Below are 22,693 nucleotides of genomic sequence, written 5' to 3'. Positions count from 1 at the left end.
TAGAAATGAATTTTTATTTTTAATTAGACACCAAAAGACAAGCTGAAATGTGTGCATAGATGTTCCACAACTATAATGAACTTATTGAGTATGGCCAATGATAAAAGTGTTCCAGCAGCTGACGAATTCATGCCTGTCTTAATCTTCGTCATTATTAAAGCTAATCCACCATGCCTCTTATCCACGGTTCAATATGTCAACAGTTTCTATGGTAACAGATTACAAGGAGAGGAACAGTACTGGTGGATGCAGTTTTCGTCTGTCGTAGAATACATCAAAACCATGGATTATTCAGATTAAACCATATGTTTATATTTTTATTAATAAGTGTATTATTTATTTATTCATTGTGAGCATGTGTCAGATTTTTGTTTTGCTATAGAATTTTATTTTATTGGTTAAAATGGGTGTTAAAGAAGAGGGCATGTTATAGTTCTCATGTTTTATGTTTGACTGTTGCTTAATTGTATGAGAAATGTTATTATTTTGTTGTTTTACATGTTTAATTATTTATTTTTCAACAAGAATTTGTTTTTTTTCATATTTACAGATTTCATATTAACAGATTTCTGACATTGTGCAAATTTCCAGCCTGTTATCGCATGTATAAATGTCACTAGTTGATAATTATGTCATATCAAATAGTTATTATGATATTCTGCATTCTTTAATTCTTAAAGCTGTTCCAGAATTAATCCCCATAGGATGCACTTTTTTAACCCCATCCACATTTATTCAACATTATATAATTCGTACAAAACTCAAAATGCAACCCCCTTCAGTTTATTAGTTTGAGTGCCTCCCATCCCCCTAAAATGGCCAATTTATAAGAGGATTTTGGCAAAATTAAATATGATTTAAGGCCTCACCCAAAAAAGATATTTTACCCACATACACCTATTTGTAAAAGGCATCTTGTAGAAAACAATTTTTTGTTAAGGCCTTCATTAACTTCACGAGAGATCTCAAAATGAGGTTATTTCTGCAGCTTTTCCTGTATGTAACATTTGAAGGAAGTTTTTTTAACATATCAGTAATGTTTTTGAATTTTGAATTCAAGGGGCCAAAAAAATGACCTTAGTGAATCTTCTTCTGCAAAAATGCAGAGGTAGAAATATTTAAAAATTTGCAAGAGTGTGCAGCATGAAAACATTATTTCAAGGTGTATCAAGTTTGTTTTTACTCAGATTGTTAGAATCATACAGTATTAATATTTTTGTTTAGGCCACACCAATTTAATTTCTTGTTCTACGGATTTTTTGAATTCCAAAAATTGGGGCGAGCGAGCGATTTGAAAATTTTAATAAAAAAATATTTATTTTGCAAATTTTTGAGGCGAAGCTTGAAAAGTAAAGGCGAGCGATTATATTTTTTTTTTTGTAAACATAAAATAGTAGGTTTTGACAATATTAAAACTTGATTTATCACTTGTACTTTGACATTTCTTTAATTTATGAAGTATTTTTCCCTGTTCACCAATAAATAATTGAATAATTAGATTTGATATATGTATGTGTGCCAATTAATGAGACAATTCTCCATCCAAGTCATAATCAGGTTGGGAACAACCCCTCAATTTTATAAATATCCTTTTGATGAGGGGTCAATACAAGTTACAATATATTTTTTTGTAAATAAAACTTTTTAGTACAAAAGAGCTCATATTTTCCCAAAGAGCTATATATTTATCTGGTATTAAATGGTCAAAACATGCCCAAGAATTTTGTAATATTCCTGGACTTAGGCCATGTTAACACATTTACTTTAATATTATTCAAAATAAATAATAACATAAATAATTCTCTTTAAGAATATAGTAATGTTGTTTAAAATTATTTAAATATGATGTATTTCTCCTCTCTTTTAGTTCATTTTTTTAAGTTCTTCAAAGGATTTGTATAGTAACACTATGCAAATCCTTGGTATTTCTTCAAGTTTCTTTTTTACAACAGTAAAATGACCCCATATGTGCCCTTCTGAGGGATAATAGCAAATACAGGTCATAGTACGTACGGCAGAGCTTTGACCCAGACCAAACAGCAAGCTATAAGGGACCCCAAAATTATAAGTGTACACAATTCGAACAGGAAAACCAACGATCTAATTTATATATATACAAACGGGAAAATACCAAATAATATTTATGAACATCAACGAACGATATCTAACTGCTGAACGACAGGCCCTGAATCAATCAGGACAGGTGCGTAAACATGCAGGGGGTATGGATAGTTTTGTATCGCCAGCATATTGCAGTTGAAGGCATTTCTTTCCGAAGTTCTTTGAAGTTAATTTCTAACAACGAACATATTTTGATAGGGAATCTAAGTAAGGGGGAAGGAAACCAATGTTTTGTTCTGTACAGGTATTTTCTTCTGTTTTCTATTTATATCGGAGCACTCCCATTTGGGATAAATGGGTTTCATGCTGAATCAAATATTATCACAGACATTGACACAGTGTACTTGGGTGCTTATGTGTTTAAAATCGTTATAAATACATGTTAGATTGTGATTATAAAAACAAGTGCAAATATCTGTTTATAATATTTACAAAAAAAAAACGGTGCGGGAAATGGACACGATTACATTTCCGGATGCGGGAAGCGGGAATATAAAAAAAAATTTTAAAATTCTGCTTTGAAAAAAATAGGTGCGGGCGGGTCCGTCGAGCAAGGAATTAAATTGGTGTGGCCTTATTATAAATTTATTTTTTTAGTTTTTATGGGGAACCAAAGGTCATAAAAACTTATCTTCTCTTTTTCAATTGCAGCTAGCATGTGCATTTTGTTACAGTTTTATATATGTTAAGAGTAACTTTGTCATGAAATAAAATTTCCTTTGTAATATTAGTTTTAAAGTAAAGAAATGTTCTGGAATATTATTCCCCCTGGAAGAAATATTGCAATATTTGTTCCTGACGGAACAAAGGTTATAGAATTTTCATTCCAACAGGAATAGGTATTATGATATTGTTTATAACTCAATGTCCAGAGGAAACTGATAGTAGACACAAACATAAGTTTACTACTCCACACAAGTAATGTATATGTCATAACAAGCAGGATTATATTCAGGTTGCTGGTATATATATTTTTCATATAGCTAGTACAATTCTACAATTCTGTCTCCTTTGTTTTAAGATTAAAACTTATATAAATTAGAATTTATCTGTTGAAATCATTTTAAACAACAGTTTGAATTGTTACAAGAAATTTATATTTTCTTCATAATCTATTAAAATGTACTAGAGGACCAAAGATGTGATAAAGCTATAAATAAAATCCATATTTTCATTGTTCAATTAGTTTAATAGTAGCTAGGGTTCTTCTTTGTTTGTTAAAATATATATATTTTTTTAAATATTGAAATTTAAATGTTTTTTGTTGACACAGTTGAGGAAAATATGCCAACATTATTCAATTGTGACATATTTGTTTACAGGTTAAAGTAAATAGGTTTGTACATGCTAAAGTTGTGCAAAGGGGGCCTATATTATTAGCTATTAGGTTGCCCTTCAAATATAGACAATACAATTTTCCGTAGGAACACCCTTTGGGGCTAAAACTGTGCCACTTTTACTATGAAGTTTCGTAAAAAAATATATACTAGAACAGAAAGTTGATTAGTTAACAAAACAAAATATCTATGAATATCTCTCCAAAAGAGGTGTGGCTTGTGAAACAGCTGTATTTACTAAGTGTGACCTATAAGCATAATTTTGATAAGTATTATTAAGATGGGAATCACAGGGTTTGTTTAGACCTTATCACATTTTGTTTACATTACTGGACAATATAGACATTCCCATAAAAAGAGGTAATGTCTGATGTATGAAAGGAAAATGAATTCCATTGATTGACATAAAAGATTCCAAAGTAACGATAAGGTCTATTGTGCCATAGTTAGTAAAATGAGCTAAAATTTGTGAATTAAAACAAATTTCTAGGAATGACATGGTTTGACATTTTTTGTTTTAAGGTTAGTAAAATAATCTAACATTTTCTTATAAAATATTAGGTATTATTTTATTGGGATTAAAATAGCTTTATGTGTTGTTATGTTGAGTAATATGCCAACATGATTCATATTTAAAGATTTTTGTTGAATTTTTTATCATCAGTGAAGTCAATAGCTTATCTGTTTTGAACTATCCTTAGTACTGTAATTGTTTCACATTCAATCTCAAACAAATATTTTATTACAAATTTCGCCCTCATTTATATAACAAAAAAGGTAATATTTGAAAGTGAACAATTTTAAAATTCGAGGTGTTACATCCACATATGTTTTCTTTAAGATTCCAACAACATTTTTTTTATGTTTATGATTATGCATATTTAATCAAATAAAAAATAAATACATATTGCATTCAGGATACAAATTTTTAGCATTAATTTATAGCTATCTAAAAAAAAACAAATTTAAAGGAAATCAGTTGATAGTGTTTTAATGTGTTGTCTCTCTTGTGCAAATAAATTTGTTTTGGTTTAAAATGTCATTCAATGCTAAATTTTACAAACCTGCAAAAACATTGCTATTTTCAATAAAATTACAAAATCTTTTCAATGTCATATAATATGTACTTCAAAATTTTGATCCACTTTGTTTCCTTAGATTTCCAATTATGATCTAATGAATGAAACACTAATGCAGGAGAAAAGTTGCTGTATGTCTGCAGAGAATTAATTCTTTTATTTAAATTCACCATTTAAAAAATTACAAAACGTTAAGAATTTCTTTTTTTTTCTGTTCTGTCTTTGTTATAGATACTTTGGTGAAATCCTTAAATTTGCATTCCTTACTTCATAGAAAACTGAAGATTTTTGTGATGGAACTAAAAAAAAAAAATGTGGTTTATGCAGAAAAGTAGAACTGTTTAAATAACTCTAAAAAAAAACAACTCAGTTATATTGCATCTATTTTCTTATGATAAAACGAATATAGGACTTTACATTGATCATCTACTTTGTTGAAATATATCTAGATGTTGATGATTATAAAAAAGATTATTGTTTTTTGCATCTACTTTAATTAATGATATATAAAGGTGCTGTGATTTAATTATAAATAAAAAATATGTGCTTGTACACTAGGTTGTTTGTCTTTCTTTTGCCATGTTATATTATGTGGTCATTTAGTAGTTATTTGAAGAGTCAGTCAGTTGCAATAATGTTTCTATTCTCTTTGGCTATTTTTATTATACTCCTGTACATTCTTGCAACAAATATTTCCTTTGCTCTTTAAATGGGGACTACTGATTAGATGACTTCATAATTCGTGGCAGATTGATAGAGAAAATTTGTTTCTTTGTAGTCCTTTCTGATGTCCGACACCTTGTTCCTGTTTGCCAATACCGTGAACTCTCCATATGTAGAATGAACTTTTAATTTTCTTGATACTACTCTCATTGAACTACAGATAAGACTCACTACATAAGTAGTCAGCAGCTAGGAAGTTGTGAATTGTATTGATTGTGTGATTTTTTTTACGACAGCAATATCGTATATTGGTATCACGTCGGCGTCGTCATCGTCCCAATACTTTTGGTTTTCGCACTATAACTTTAGTTTAAGTAAATAGAAATGTATGAAATTTAAACACAAGGTTTATGACCATAAAAGGAAGGTTGGGATTGATTTTGGAAGTTTTGGTCCCAAACGGTTTAGGAATTGGGGGCCAAAAAGGGCCCAAATATGCATTTTCTAGGTTTTCGAACTATAACTTTAGTTTAAGTAAATAGAAATCAATGATATTTTGACACAAGGTTTATGACCTCAAAAGGAAGGTTGGGATTTTTGGTTCCAACAGTTTAGGAATTAGGGGCCAAAAAAGGGCCCAAATAAGCATTATTCTTGGTTTTTGCACAATAACTTAGTATAAGTAAATAAAAATCATTGAAATTTAAACACAAGGTTTATGACCACAAAAAGAAGGTTGGGATTGATTTTGGGAATTGAAATCCCAACAGTTTAGGAATTAGGGGCCAAAAAGGGCCCAAATAAGCATTTTTCTTGGTTTTCGCACCATAACTTTAGTATAAGTAAATAGAAATCTATGAAATTTAAACACAAGGTTTATGACCATAAAAGGAAGGTTGGGATTGATTTTGGGAGTTTTGGTCCCAACAGTTTAGGAATAAGGGGCCCAAAGGGTCCAAAATTGAACTTTGTTTGATTTCATCAAAAATTGAATAATTGGGGTTCTTTGATATGCCAAATCTAACTGTGTATGTAGATGGTCCGGTTTTCAAATTGGTCTGCATTAAGGTCCAAAGGGTCCAAAATTAAACTTAGTTTGATTTTAACAAAAATTGAATCATTAGGGTTCTTTGATATGCTGAATCTAAAAATGCACTTAGATTTTTATACGACCGCAAAAATTGAAAATTTTTTGGTCGTATATTGGTATCACGTTGGCGTCGTCATCGTCCGACTACTTTTAGTTTTCGCACTCCAACTTTAGTAAAAGTGAATAGAAATCTATGAAATTTTAACACAAGGTTTATGACCACAAAAGGAAGGTTGGGATTGATTTTTGGAGTTTTGGTCCCAACATTTTAGGAATTTGGGGCCAAAAAGGGCCCAAATAAGCATTGTCTTGGTTTTCGCACTATAACTTTAGTTTAAGTAAATAGAAATCTATGAAATTTTGACACAAGGTTTATGACCACAAAAGGAAGGTTGGGATTGATTTTGGGAGTTTTGGTTCGAACAGTTTAGGAATTAGGGGCCAAAAAGGGCCCAAATAAGCATTATTCTTGGTTTTCGCACAATAACTTTAGTATAAGTAAATAGAAATCAATGAAATTTAAACACAAGGTTTATGACCACAAAAGGAAGGTTGGGATTAATTTTGGGAGTTGAGGTCCCAACAGTTTAGGAATTAGGGGCCAAAAAGGGGCCCAAATAAGCATTATTCTTGGTTTTCGCACCATAACTTTAGTATAAGTAAATAGAAATCTATGAAATTTAAACACAAGGTTTATGACCATAAAAGGAAGGTTGGGTTTGATTTTGGGCGTTTTGGTCCCAACAGTTTAGGAATAAGGGGCCCAAAGGGTCCAAAATTGAACTTTGTTTGATTTCATCAAAAATTGAAAAATTGGGGTTCTTTGATATGCCGAATCTAACTGTGTATGTAGATTCTTAATTTTTGGTCCCGTTTTCAAATTAAGGTCCAAAGGGTCCAAAATTAAACTTAGTTTGATTTTAACAAAAAATGAATGCTTGGGGTTCTTTGATATGCTGAATCTAAAAATGTACTTAGATTTTTGATTATTGGCCCAGTTTTCAAGTTGGTCCAAATCGGGGTCCAAAATTAAACTTTGTTTGATTTCATCAAAAATTGAATAATTGGGGTTCTTTGATATTGCAAATCTAACTGTGTATGTAGATTCTTAATTTTTGGTCCCGTTTTCAAATTGGTCTACATTAAAGTCCAAAGGGTCCAAAATCAAACTAAGTTTGATTTTAACAAAAATTGAATTCTTGGGCTTTTTTGATATGCTGAATCTAAACATGTCTTAGATTTTTTATTATGGGCCCAGTTTTCAAGTTGGTTCAAATCAGGATCCAAAATTATTATATTATGTATTGTGCAATAGCAAGAAATTTTCAATTTCACAGTATTCAGCAATAGCAAGAAATCTTCAATTGCACAGTATTGTGCAATAGCAAGAAATTTTCAATTGCACAGTATTCAGCAATAGCAAGAAATCTTCAATTGCACAGTATTGTGCAATAGCAAATATTTTCAATTGCACAGTATTGCGTAATAGCAAGAAATATCTAACTGCACAATATTGTGCAATAGCAAGAAATTTTCAATTGGAGTTATCTTTCTTTGTCCAGAATAGTAGTTGAATCAACTTAAATCATTGTTTTATACAATATACAATGTATATTCACTTTTACTACCAACTGATAAATTAAAACAATCTTTACCATTCAGTGATAACAAGCACTTTATTTTACATTTTAATATTTTATGATGTATTTAAATGAGTAATTATTGTTGCAAACTCCTTTAGAAATTTGAATTGAGATCAGTTTTGGAAAAAGGGAAAGGGGGATGTGAAAAAAAAATGGGGAGGGGGGTAAATTCTTCTCATTTCAGATTTCATAAATAAAAAGAAAATTTCTTCAAACATTTTTTTGAGAGGATTAATATTCAACAGCATAGTGAATTGCTCAAAGGCAAAAAAAATATTTTAAGTTCATTAGACCACATTCATTCTGTGTCAGAAACCTATGCTGTGTCAACTATTTAATCACAATCCAAATTTAGAGCTGAATCCAGCTTGAATGTTGTGTCCATACTTGCCCCAACCATTCAGGGTACAACCTCTGCGGTCGTATAAAGCTGCACCCTTTGGAGCATCTGGTTGATTATTGGCCCAGTTTTCAAGTTAGTCAAAATCGGGGTACACAATTAAACTTTGTTCGATTTCATCAAAAATTGAATAATTGGGGTTCTTTGATATGCCAAATCTAACTGTGTATGTAGATTCTTAATTTTTGGTCCGGTTTTCAAATTGGTCTACATTAAAGTCCAAAAGGTCCAAAATCAAACTAAGTTTGATTTTAACAAAAATTGAATTCTTGGGCTTCTTTGATATGCTGAATCTAAACATGTACTTAGATTTTTGATTATGGGCCCAGTTTTCAAGTTGGTCCAAATCAGGATCCAAAATTATTATATTAAGTATTGTGCAATAGCAAGAAATTTTCAATTGCACAGTATTCAGCAATAGCAAGAAATCTTCAATTGCACAGTATTGTGCAATAGCAAGAAATTTTCAATTGCGCAATAGCAAGAAATCTTCAATTGCACCGTATTGCGCAATAGCAAGTATTTTCAATTGCACAGTATTGCGCAATAGCAAGAAATATCTAATTGCACAATATTGCGCAATAGCAAGAAATTTTCAATTGGAGTTATCTTTCTTTATCCAGAATAGTAGTTGAATCAACTTAAATCATTGTTTTACACACTATACAATGTATATTCACTTTTACTACCAACTGATAAATTAAAACAATCTTTACCATTCAGTGATAACAAGCATTTTTTTTACATTTTAATATTTTATGATGTATTTAATTATTTAATTGAGTAGTTGGGTCAGGGTCCCTAATAGACCTTGAGATGAGGAACGCAGATGACGTAATTAAAAAACAATATTAGTCCGCGATACAATTGTGGATGCTGTGATTTTAAAAATGGACATAAATGAACAATAAGAACTGTTTTATAGAGCTGATGTGATGAGAAAAGAAATATGTAGATTTGACCTGAAATAAATTATTAGAAAGGACAATTTTTTTATTGAGTTTTATGATCAGAATTTTGGGATTATTTCATGTGGAGAGTGACATTTTTCACCATCTTCCGGGGTCCAGCAATTTGCGAAAAAAGTAATCTCACTTGCCACCCCGAAAATTTAACCAAACATGTATAAATGTATCAGCTTCGATATGAGCCATCCTACATGTTCAAGTAAACGATATGGACTGAGCAATGGAGGAAAACGTTACCATTGTCGCCTATGGAGAATTAATTAAAAATGTTGACCCAAATTGTGAACTATTATTTCAAAGGTGTTGGAGTGTTTCATGGTTCAATGATCACAATTTCGGATGGGAGCTGCTGAAATCGAGGTCAGTTACACTCTTTTAGTGCTATTTGATTAAAAAGAATACAAAATGGCTACCAATAATTTAGATTTTTATCAAAAATATACCAATTTTATACTTATAAACAGTGAAGAGGCAGAAAATGGGGCATGCATTATTTGGACTGGGGCCACTCAGAGGAGAAATAATTATATTCTAGGGATGATCAATGTCACATACCCAAATGCCAAACGTACTAAAATGAATGTTGCACGTTTAGCAAAAATTTTGCAATTGAAATCTACTGATTTAGCCAAAAATTTAGATGCTTCACACCTTTGTCGTAATGCATTGTGTGTGAATACAGACCATATTGTTTTAGAACCTCGGGAGATTAACAATCAAAGAAAAATATGTGTAGCTGCACACCAATGCACCACACATATTGTGCATGGCACAAACTATACTAACTGCATGCTGAATCTGAAATTGTGGTTTGTTATGATTTTGTAGTAAACATATGCACCTTGCACATTTTACCTCCACATTAATCATCTCTGAAAATACAAGTTTTTAACACAAGTAAAAAACGAAAATGGGAAAAAAGCCCACCCTCATACCCCCAAGACACTGAAACAAACATGGCAAACATGTTTATGCAAGATTATAAGCTCAGTCAAACATTTATGTGGTTTTTTTCGCCAGTGTTTACTAATTTTTACAGTGCAAGGGGAGTAACTCTTGATGGTTTCATTACTGTGTCAGAAAACTGGGTCATTCAATCAACAGGTGATCACAGGAAGTAAACATGCGGTAGAGAACTAAATGAAAGTGAAACATAGAGACAAATCAATGAACAAAGTATGACAGTCATTAATTAAATAAGTTAACAAAAAACAAAAGAAAAAATAACAGAAAGGAAAAATCCAAATATGACATCGAGTTACAAAGGCAAACTGTGAATGACCTAATGTTGTAATATTCATTTTACATGGTTTTATTTTGTTTATAATTTTGTTTCAAGGTATGTGTTTTCCAATAAATGCATGTACTGTGGCTGGATGCATGCATGCATTGGGAGATATGAAGTGGTCTTTTTGTCTGATACAAGGTTTATTTCAGTGTCTTGGACCATTATCCCATTTTCATAACAAACTTAAAATAAACAAACTTTTTAATTTAAAAAAAAACACAACTAACTCATATCATGCTCATATATTCCTGAAAAGTGTTTGTTTTAATATATTATAAGATGTTTAGTATTCTCTGTAAATAAATAAATAAATAACTACATATGCTTCCTGAAAGGCTGAAAGAAAACCATATTGTGTAACCTTTTAATATAAATGTTAATCTGGCCATGAACTACAACCTGGCTGTGGAACGAATTCTTTTGGACTTGAATTCTGACATAGCTTTGGTTCTAACTGATGTTTTTTATATCCACTAATCAACCTGTTTCGCACTCTCTTGTTTAACAAGAAATCGATAGCCTGTTTTTTACGAGCTTTTAACCTGTTTAATTTGACACGTAAACTTTTTTGATATGCACAATCATATATTTCACGTTTACGTATTTTTTTCAGAGCCACTACAGCACGAGACTTTCTACCCAGACCACAACCTACAGCTTTTAGGGTCTTAGCCAATGCAACATCCCGTTTATTATTGACTTTCAAGACTGCTGCAGATGCACGGCCTAAGGCATTGCGAGAAAAATTCTTATTCTTCGGTAGGTATGTAGAAATTGTCCTATTGACGGACTCACACTTATTTGTATTGCTGAAAAATTGCATTTGATTTAATGCGGTCTGAGACAGTTTCATTTCTAACAATGATTCTATTAATAATTTGTCAGTCTTATTTGGTTTCAAAGACCCATTTTGTAAACCATGACTGCTAAGGTTAATAGATTTGTACCACCAACTAGTTTTTATACCACCATTACATAGTGTTATGCTCCATCTACACGTATCGCTACAATTACCACTATAACAATTCACAACAGACTTAACAATGCGTGGCAAACATTTTGAAATTTGTTGTCGGTCACCATTATATTTTGCAAATAAACATTTCATTATACCATGTGAACGTAATTTTAAATCATTGGCAAAAGCTATTTTAATATCATTCCTCTGGGCCTTTGTAGCTCCAGGGAACATACCGACACTAAATTTTGCTCGCAATACCTCACGGAACTGACTTTGACCCCGGTGAATAGTATCTGCCAGTCTATTTACTGACCATAAAGGGTCAAATATTTCCTGCATTGCTTCTTGTAGACCTTGTACACTTTTTGCATCCCCATCAGTAGTACAATAGTCCACAAGTAAATCAAGTTTAGCAATTTTTTTACCTATTTCATACCCAAGATCCTTCTCACTCAAAGGATCATACCTATTTGTATTTGATGTGCAGTACTCGTGATTAGGACATTCAATGTCATAACCTTTACCGCGTAACCATGCACCAACCCAGCAAAGTTTGTTTACAAGGTGAAAACCAATGATATCATGATTGTCAGTTTCATTTTCACAGGCAATACCAATGACTTGTGATGCATTTTGTCCCATTTTATGCCTACTTTTTATATGCACACTCTGATAGGTACCATCCATTTGTAATTTTACAGGACTATTTTTATTTAACCCTAAGGTTTCATTTCTCTTTCTGAAACTCTCAACCACTTGTTCGGTTTCATTTTCCGCAAGTTTTACAACCTTGTCACAAACAGTATTTGTTATTCTCTGCATTGTTCCTTTTGACATAGGAGGAATACATGAACTAGTTAAAAGTAGTCGCGCGCTATCATTACCAATATTACAGTTTATCACGCCAGTCTGAAACCCATAGTTAATTGTAGCACTCTTGCGACCAGCACGTCCTGTGTCAATTTCTCTAAATAGTTTATATTTTTCTGAAATAAATTTACACTTGGTACACTTCATTTTCCAAATCCAACCAAGACCCCATTGAGTCTCTTATACCAGTTCAAAATGTGGAACAACACACTTTGGACTTTTATTTAAATGACATATTATAAGACTATTGATCATTAAAATATTAAGATCTCTATCTACTGTTCTATTTTCAGTACTTTTCTCCTCTAAATATTCATCTAAATAATCATCTGACAATTTATGCGGTCTGAGTAGTTTGACTGTAGTCGCACATTTTTCAGTTTGGGGAGCTACATAAGATTTTTTATCGTAACTCTCTTTTGAGTACAGCTTAAATTCCTTTTCTGTAAGGCGGGGTAACCAGACAGATTCTGTGGTGTTTTTAGGAGTCAAATCTGTAGTGGAATTAGAAAATTTAAGTTTAGGTGGTGCAGGTAAAACTTGCATAGATAAATTTTTTAAAACCTGTGTAGATGGAGCTGTAGATGGAGCAACACCATTAATAACACTACAACCTTGATCTGTTGTTAAGGATACACAACGCAATAGATGGGCTTGGTTACCAACCTTATATTGGTTTCTTTTCCTTTTCCCTTTCATTATTGAATAAATACACACTCTGTTATGTTTGTATAATTCTAAATTATGACATCATAAAGTCATGACGTCACAAAAGCGATGACGTCACAATGTTATCTTCACTAAAGAAAAGCACCATTTTTCCCTATTTGAACACTCACACAAAAAGAACTCTAAAATGGTTATTACTTGATGGATTTTAAAACTAAAACCTGTTTTAGAATTGTCTGTGAATGATCTTAACAGTTATTAAAAAATAAAAATGTTCTATTTCTTCTATGAAAGAAATAAATATCAAAAACATTATTTTCTGAGTGAAAAAATCCTTAAATCTACCTTATTTACAGTAAAAAACACAATATTTTCATGATTCATCATCTAAACATGATGATTTTTATAAAGTCAGTTAGGTAATGAAGGTTTGTTAAATGGCACTTTAAGCTATGAAGAGTCTTAATCAATGTCTAAATTGTGAATTGATAACATATGGATTTTGTGCTTTTTTTCTACTAAAAGATATAAGGAACAGTAATAAGCATGCTTACTTAAAAATACTAAAAATTAACTTATTTTATTTCAGATGCGGAAAAAAACTTCACAGAATTGTTCGAAAAGGTGTACCGAAGAAATTCATTCTGCAATACAAGTGGAATCTGACATTTGCTGATCTAATATGGGTCAGGGTCCCTAATAGACCTTGAGATGAGGAACGCAGATGACGTAATTAAAAAACAATATTAGTCCGCGATACAATTGTGGATGCTGTGATTTTAAAAATGGACATAAATGAACAATAAGAACTGTTTTATAGAGCTGATGTGATGAGAAAAGAAATATGTAGATTTGACCTGAAATAAATTATTAGAAAGGACAATTTTTTTATTGAGTTTTATGATCAGAATTTTGGGATTATTTCATGTGGAGAGTGACATTTTTCACCATCTTCCGGGGTCCAGCAATTTGCGAAAAAAGTAATCTCACTTGCCACCCCGAAAATTTAACCAAACATGTATAAATGTATCAGCTTCGATATGAGCCATCCTACATGTTCAAGTAAACGATATGGACTGAGCAATGGAGGAAAACGTTACCATTGTCGCCTATGGAGAATTAATTAAAAATGTTGACCCAAATTGTGAACTATTATTTCAAAGGTGTTGGAGTGTTTCATGGTTCAATGATCACAATTTCGGATGGGAGCTGCTGAAATCGAGGTCAGTTACACTCTTTTAGTGCTATTTGATTAAAAAGAATACAAAATGGCTACCAATAATTTAGATTTTTATCAAAAATATACCAATTTTATACTTATAAACAGTGAAGAGGCAGAAAATGGGGCATGCATTATTTGGACTGGGGCCACTCAGAGGAGAAATAATTATATTCTAGGGATGATCAATGTCACATACCCAAATGCCAAACGTACTAAAATGAATGTTGCACGTTTAGCAAAAATTTTGCAATTGAAATCTACTGATTTAGCCAAAAATTTAGATGCTTCACACCTTTGTCGTAATGCATTGTGTGTGAATACAGACCATATTGTTTTAGAACCTCGGGAGATTAACAATCAAAGAAAAATATGTGTAGCTGCACACCAATGCACCACACATATTGTGCATGGCACAAACTATACTAACTGCATGCTGAATCTGAAATTGTGGTTTGTTATGATTTTGTAGTAAACATATGCACCTTGCACATTTTACCTCCACATTAATCATCTCTGAAAATACAAGTTTTTAACACAAGTAAAAAACGAAAATGGGAAAAAAGCCCACCCTCATACCCCCAAGACACTGAAACAAACATGGCAAACATGTTTATGCAAGATTATAAGCTCAGTCAAACATTTATGTGGTTTTTTTCGCCAGTGTTTACTAATTTTTACAGTGCAAGGGGAGTAACTCTTGATGGTTTCATTACTGTGTCAGAAAACTGGGTCATTCAATCAACAGGTGATCACAGGAAGTAAACATGCGGTAGAGAACTAAATGAAAGTGAAACATAGAGACAAATCAATGAACAAAGTATGACAGTCATTAATTAAATAAGTTAACAAAAAACAAAAGAAAAAATAACAGAAAGGAAAAATCCAAATATGACATCGAGTTACAAAGGCAAACTGTGAATGACCTAATGTTGTAATATTCATTTTACATGGTTTTATTTTGTTTATAATTTTGTTTCAAGGTATGTGTTTTCCAATAAATGCATGTACTGTGGCTGGATGCATGCATGCATTGGGAGATATGAAGTGGTCTTTTTGTCTGATACAAGGTTTATTTCAGTGTCTTGGACCATTATCCCATTTTCATAACAAACTTAAAATAAACAAACTTTTTAATTTAAAAAAAAACACAACTAACTCATATCATGCTCATATATTCCTGAAAAGTGTTTGTTTTAATATATTATAAGATGTTTAGTATTCTCTGTAAATAAATAAATAAATAACTACATATGCTTCCTGAAAGGCTGAAAGAAAACCATATTGTGTAACCTTTTAATATAAATGTTAATCTGGCCATGAACTACAACCTGGCTGTGGAACGAATTCTTTTGGACTTGAATTCTGACATAGCTTTGGTTCTAACTGATGTTTTTTATATCCACTAATCAACCTGTTTCGCACTCTCTTGTTTAACAAGAAATCGATAGCCTGTTTTTTACGAGCTTTTAACCTGTTTAATTTGACACGTAAACTTTTTTGATATGCACAATCATATATTTCACGTTTACGTATTTTTTTCAGAGCCACTACAGCACGAGACTTTCTACCCAGACCACAACCTACAGCTTTTAGGGTCTTAGCCAATGCAACATCCCGTTTATTATTGACTTTCAAGACTGCTGCAGATGCACGGCCTAAGGCATTGCGAGAAAAATTCTTATTCTTCGGTAGGTATGTAGAAATTGTCCTATTGACGGACTCACACTTATTTGTATTGCTGAAAAATTGCATTTGATTTAATGCGGTCTGAGACAGTTTCATTTCTAACAATGATTCTATTAATAATTTGTCAGTCTTATTTGGTTTCAAAGACCCATTTTGTAAACCATGACTGCTAAGGTTAATAGATTTGTACCACCAACTAGTTTTTATACCACCATTACATAGTGTTATGCTCCATCTACACGTATCGCTACAATTACCACTATAACAATTCACAACAGACTTAACAATGCGTGGCAAACATTTTGAAATTTGTTGTCGGTCACCATTATATTTTGCAAATAAACATTTCATTATACCATGTGAACGTAATTTTAAATCATTGGCAAAAGCTATTTTAATATCATTCCTCTGGGCCTTTGTAGCTCCAGGGAACATACCGACACTAAATTTTGCTCGCAATACCTCACGGAACTGACTTTGACCCCGGTGAATAGTATCTGCCAGTCTATTTACTGACCATAAAGGGTCAAATATTTCCTGCATTGCTTCTTGTAGACCTTGTACACTTTTTGCATCCCCATCAGTAGTACAATAGTCCACAAGTAAATCAAGTTTAGCAATTTTTTTACCTATTTCATACCCAAGATCCTTCTCACTCAAAGGATCATACCTATTTGTATTTGATGTGCAGTACTCGTGATTAGGACATTCAATGTCATAACCTTTACCGCGTAACCATGCACCAACCCAGCAAAGTTTGTTTACAAGGTGAAAACCAATGATATCATGATTGTCAGTTTCATTTTCACAGGCAATACCAATGACTTGTGATGCATTTTGTCCCATTTTATGCCTACTTTTTATATGCACACTCTGATAGGTACCATCCATTTGTAATTTTACAGGACTATTTTTATTTAACCCTAAGGTTTCATTTCTCTTTCTGAAACTCTCAACCACTTGTTCGGTTTCATTTTCCGCAAGTTTTACAACCTTGTCACAAACAGTATTTGTTATTCTCTGCATTGTTCCTTTTGACATAGGAGGAATACATGAACTAGTTAAAAGTAGTCGCGCGCTATCATTACCAATATTACAGTTTATCACGCCAGTCTGAAACCCATAGTTAATTGTAGCACTCTTGCGACCAGCACGTCCTGTGTCAATTTCTCTAAATAGTTTATATTTTTCTGAAATAAATTTACACTTGGTACACTTCATTTTCCAAATCCAACCAAGACCCCATTGAGTCTCTTATACCAGTTCAAAATGTGGAACAACACACTTTGGACTTTTATTTAAATGACATATTATAAGACTATTGATCATTAAAATATTAAGATCTCTATCTACTGTTCTATTTTCAGTACTTTTCTCCTCTAAATATTCATCTAAATAATCATCTGACAATTTATGCGGTCTGAGTAGTTTGACTGTAGTCGCACATTTTTCAGTTTGGGGAGCTACATAAGATTTTTTATCGTAACTCTCTTTTGAGTACAGCTTAAATTCCTTTTCTGTAAGGCGGGGTAACCAGACAGATTCTGTGGTGTTTTTAGGAGTCAAATCTGTAGTGGAATTAGAAAATTTAAGTTTAGGTGGTGCAGGTAAAACTTGCATAGATAAATTTTTTAAAACCTGTGTAGATGGAGCTGTAGATGGAGCAACACCATTAATAACACTACAACCTTGATCTGTTGTTAAGGATACACAACGCAATAGATGGGCTTGGTTACCAACCTTATATTGGTTTCTTTTCCTTTTCCCTTTCATTATTGAATAAATACACACTCTGTTATGTTTGTATAATTCTAAATTATGACATCATAAAGTCATGACGTCACAAAAGCGATGACGTCACAATGTTATCTTCACTAAAGAAAAGCACCATTTTTCCCTATTTGAACACTCACACAAAAAGAACTCTAAAATGGTTATTACTTGATGGATTTTAAAACTAAAACCTGTTTTAGAATTGTCTGTGAATGATCTTAACAGTTATTAAAAAATAAAAATGTTCTATTTCTTCTATGAAAGAAATAAATATCAAAAACATTATTTTCTGAGTGAAAAAATCCTTAAATCTACCTTATTTACAGTAAAAAACACAATATTTTCATGATTCATCATCTAAACATGATGATTTTTATAAAGTCAGTTAGGTAATGAAGGTTTGTTAAATGGCACTTTAAGCTATGAAGAGTCTTAATCAATGTCTAAATTGTGAATTGATAACATATGGATTTTGTGCTTTTTTTCTACTAAAAGATATAAGGAACAGTAATAAGCATGCTTACTTAAAAATACTAAAAATTAACTTATTTTATTTCAGATGCGGAAAAAAACTTCACAGAATTGTTCGAAAAGGTGTACCGAAGAAATTCATTCTGCAATACAAGTGGAATCTGACATTTGCTGATCTAATATGGGTCAGGGTCCCTAATAGACCTTGAGATGAGGAACGCAGATGACGTAATTAAAAAACAATATTAGTCCGCGATACAATTGTGGATGCTGTGATTTTAAAAATGGACATAAATGAACAATAAGAACTGTTTTATAGAGCTGATGTGATGAGAAAAGAAATATGTAGATTTGACCTGAAATAAATTATTAGAAAGGACAATTTTTTTATTGAGTTTTATGATCAGAATTTTGGGATTATTTCATGTGGAGAGTGACATTTTTCACCATCTTCCGGGGTCCAGCAATTTGCGAAAAAAGTAATCTCACTTGCCACCCCGAAAATTTAACCAAACATGTATAAATGTATCAGCTTCGATATGAGCCATCCTACATGTTCAAGTAAACGATATGGACTGAGCAATGGAGGAAAACGTTACCATTGTCGCCTATGGAGAATTAATTAAAAATGTTGACCCAAATTGTGAACTATTATTTCAAAGGTGTTGGAGTGTTTCATGGTTCAATGATCACAATTTCGGATGGGAGCTGCTGAAATCGAGGTCAGTTACACTCTTTTAGTGCTATTTGATTAAAAAGAATACAAAATGGCTACCAATAATTTAGATTTTTATCAAAAATATACCAATTTTATACTTATAAACAGTGAAGAGGCAGAAAATGGGGCATGCATTATTTGGACTGGGGCCACTCAGAGGAGAAATAATTATATTCTAGGGATGATCAATGTCACATACCCAAATGCCAAACGTACTAAAATGAATGTTGCACGTTTAGCAAAAATTTTGCAATTGAAATCTACTGATTTAGCCAAAAATTTAGATGCTTCACACCTTTGTCGTAATGCATTGTGTGTGAATACAGACCATATTGTTTTAGAACCTCGGGAGATTAACAATCAAAGAAAAATATGTGTAGCTGCACACCAATGCACCACACATATTGTGCATGGCACAAACTATACTAACTGCATGCTGAATCTGAAATTGTGGTTTGTTATGATTTTGTAGTAAACATATGCACCTTGCACATTTTACCTCCACATTAATCATCTCTGAAAATACAAGTTTTTAACACAAGTAAAAAACGAAAATGGGAAAAAAGCCCACCCTCATACCCCCAAGACACTGAAACAAACATGGCAAACATGTTTATGCAAGATTATAAGCTCAGTCAAACATTTATGTGGTTTTTTTCGCCAGTGTTTACTAATTTTTACAGTGCAAGGGGAGTAACTCTTGATGGTTTCATTACTGTGTCAGAAAACTGGGTCATTCAATCAACAGGTGATCACAGGAAGTAAACATGCGGTAGAGAACTAAATGAAAGTGAAACATAGAGACAAATCAATGAACAAAGTATGACAGTCATTAATTAAATAAGTTAACAAAAAACAAAAGAAAAAATAACAGAAAGGAAAAATCCAAATATGACATCGAGTTACAAAGGCAAACTGTGAATGACCTAATGTTGTAATATTCATTTTACATGGTTTTATTTTGTTTATAATTTTGTTTCAAGGTATGTGTTTTCCAATAAATGCATGTACTGTGGCTGGATGCATGCATGCATTGGGAGATATGAAGTGGTCTTTTTGTCTGATACAAGGTTTATTTCAGTGTCTTGGACCATTATCCCATTTTCATAACAAACTTAAAATAAACAAACTTTTTAATTTAAAAAAAAACACAACTAACTCATATCATGCTCATATATTCCTGAAAAGTGTTTGTTTTAATATATTATAAGATGTTTAGTATTCTCTGTAAATAAATAAATAAATAACTACATATGCTTCCTGAAAGGCTGAAAGAAAACCATATTGTGTAACCTTTTAATATAAATGTTAATCTGGCCATGAACTACAACCTGGCTGTGGAACGAATTCTTTTGGACTTGAATTCTGACATAGCTTTGGTTCTAACTGATGTTTTTTATATCCACTAATCAACCTGTTTCGCACTCTCTTGTTTAACAAGAAATCGATAGCCTGTTTTTTACGAGCTTTTAACCTGTTTAATTTGACACGTAAACTTTTTTGATATGCACAATCATATATTTCACGTTTACGTATTTTTTTCAGAGCCACTACAGCACGAGACTTTCTACCCAGACCACAACCTACAGCTTTTAGGGTCTTAGCCAATGCAACATCCCGTTTATTATTGACTTTCAAGACTGCTGCAGATGCACGGCCTAAGGCATTGCGAGAAAAATTCTTATTCTTCGGTAGGTATGTAGAAATTGTCCTATTGACGGACTCACACTTATTTGTATTGCTGAAAAATTGCATTTGATTTAATGCGGTCTGAGACAGTTTCATTTCTAACAATGATTCTATTAATAATTTGTCAGTCTTATTTGGTTTCAAAGACCCATTTTGTAAACCATGACTGCTAAGGTTAATAGATTTGTACCACCAACTAGTTTTTATACCACCATTACATAGTGTTATGCTCCATCTACACGTATCGCTACAATTACCACTATAACAATTCACAACAGACTTAACAATGCGTGGCAAACATTTTGAAATTTGTTGTCGGTCACCATTATATTTTGCAAATAAACATTTCATTATACCATGTGAACGTAATTTTAAATCATTGGCAAAAGCTATTTTAATATCATTCCTCTGGGCCTTTGTAGCTCCAGGGAACATACCGACACTAAATTTTGCTCGCAATACCTCACGGAACTGACTTTGACCCCGGTGAATAGTATCTGCCAGTCTATTTACTGACCATAAAGGGTCAAATATTTCCTGCATTGCTTCTTGTAGACCTTGTACACTTTTTGCATCCCCATCAGTAGTACAATAGTCCACAAGTAAATCAAGTTTAGCAATTTTTTTACCTATTTCATACCCAAGATCCTTCTCACTCAAAGGATCATACCTATTTGTATTTGATGTGCAGTACTCGTGATTAGGACATTCAATGTCATAACCTTTACCGCGTAACCATGCACCAACCCAGCAAAGTTTGTTTACAAGGTGAAAACCAATGATATCATGATTGTCAGTTTCATTTTCACAGGCAATACCAATGACTTGTGATGCATTTTGTCCCATTTTATGCCTACTTTTTATATGCACACTCTGATAGGTACCATCCATTTGTAATTTTACAGGACTATTTTTATTTAACCCTAAGGTTTCATTTCTCTTTCTGAAACTCTCAACCACTTGTTCGGTTTCATTTTCCGCAAGTTTTACAACCTTGTCACAAACAGTATTTGTTATTCTCTGCATTGTTCCTTTTGACATAGGAGGAATACATGAACTAGTTAAAAGTAGTCGCGCGCTATCATTACCAATATTACAGTTTATCACGCCAGTCTGAAACCCATAGTTAATTGTAGCACTCTTGCGACCAGCACGTCCTGTGTCAATTTCTCTAAATAGTTTATATTTTTCTGAAATAAATTTACACTTGGTACACTTCATTTTCCAAATCCAACCAAGACCCCATTGAGTCTCTTATACCAGTTCAAAATGTGGAACAACACACTTTGGACTTTTATTTAAATGACATATTATAAGACTATTGATCATTAAAATATTAAGATCTCTATCTACTGTTCTATTTTCAGTACTTTTCTCCTCTAAATATTCATCTAAATAATCATCTGACAATTTATGCGGTCTGAGTAGTTTGACTGTAGTCGCACATTTTTCAGTTTGGGGAGCTACATAAGATTTTTTATCGTAACTCTCTTTTGAGTACAGCTTAAATTCCTTTTCTGTAAGGCGGGGTAACCAGACAGATTCTGTGGTGTTTTTAGGAGTCAAATCTGTAGTGGAATTAGAAAATTTAAGTTTAGGTGGTGCAGGTAAAACTTGCATAGATAAATTTTTTAAAACCTGTGTAGATGGAGCTGTAGATGGAGCAACACCATTAATAACACTACAACCTTGATCTGTTGTTAAGGATACACAACGCAATAGATGGGCTTGGTTACCAACCTTATATTGGTTTCTTTTCCTTTTCCCTTTCATTATTGAATAAATACACACTCTGTTATGTTTGTATAATTCTAAATTATGACATCATAAAGTCATGACGTCACAAAAGCGATGACGTCACAATGTTATCTTCACTAAAGAAAAGCACCATTTTTCCCTATTTGAACACTCACACAAAAAGAACTCTAAAATGGTTATTACTTGATGGATTTTAAAACTAAAACCTGTTTTAGAATTGTCTGTGAATGATCTTAACAGTTATTAAAAAATAAAAATGTTCTATTTCTTCTATGAAAGAAATAAAT

At 32.3% G+C, this 22,693-nt stretch overlaps 2 protein-coding genes across 8 annotated transcripts in view; both read left to right on the top strand.

Annotated features, from left to right (window-relative positions):
* The window catches only part of LOC143063848 (GTPase-activating protein and VPS9 domain-containing protein 1-like), a 40,975-nt gene extending 35,886 nt beyond the window's left edge, over positions 1–5,089 (top strand). The window contains exon 20 of the mRNA XM_076236257.1: positions 28–5,089. Within this exon, the coding sequence (XP_076092372.1) occupies positions 28–300 (273 nt within the window). The 3' untranslated portion in view covers positions 301–5,089. The remainder of the gene's footprint in view (positions 1–27) is intronic.
* A 4,055-nt stretch (positions 5,090–9,144) lies between these two features.
* Positions 9,145–22,693, top strand: part of LOC143063847 (uncharacterized) — a 28,234-nt gene continuing 14,685 nt past the window's right edge. For 4 of the 7 annotated variants that reach the window (XM_076236250.1, XM_076236249.1, XM_076236254.1 and 1 more), the window contains exons 1-8: positions 9,145–9,661; positions 11,203–11,352; positions 13,679–13,766; positions 14,227–14,312; positions 15,854–16,003; positions 18,330–18,417; positions 18,878–18,963; positions 20,505–20,654. In XM_076236250.1, coding sequence (XP_076092365.1) covers positions 9,522–9,661; positions 11,203–11,352; positions 13,679–13,766; positions 14,227–14,312; positions 15,854–16,003; positions 18,330–18,417; positions 18,878–18,963; positions 20,505–20,654 — 938 coding nt within the window. In that variant the 5' untranslated portion in view covers positions 9,145–9,521. Of the gene's footprint in view, positions 9,662–11,202; positions 11,353–13,678; positions 14,313–15,853; positions 16,004–18,329; positions 18,964–20,504; positions 20,655–22,693 lie in introns of those variants that run through there. The other 3 variants (XM_076236256.1, XM_076236251.1, XM_076236253.1) reach the window with 3 other exon arrangements.

This window comes from Mytilus galloprovincialis, chromosome 2, assembly GCF_965363235.1.
Source record: "Mytilus galloprovincialis chromosome 2, xbMytGall1.hap1.1, whole genome shotgun sequence".
NCBI lineage: Eukaryota > Metazoa > Mollusca > Bivalvia > Mytilida > Mytilidae > Mytilus > Mytilus galloprovincialis.
Note: the sequence above shows the minus strand (reverse complement) of the source record. Positions and strands in the feature narration are given on the sequence as shown.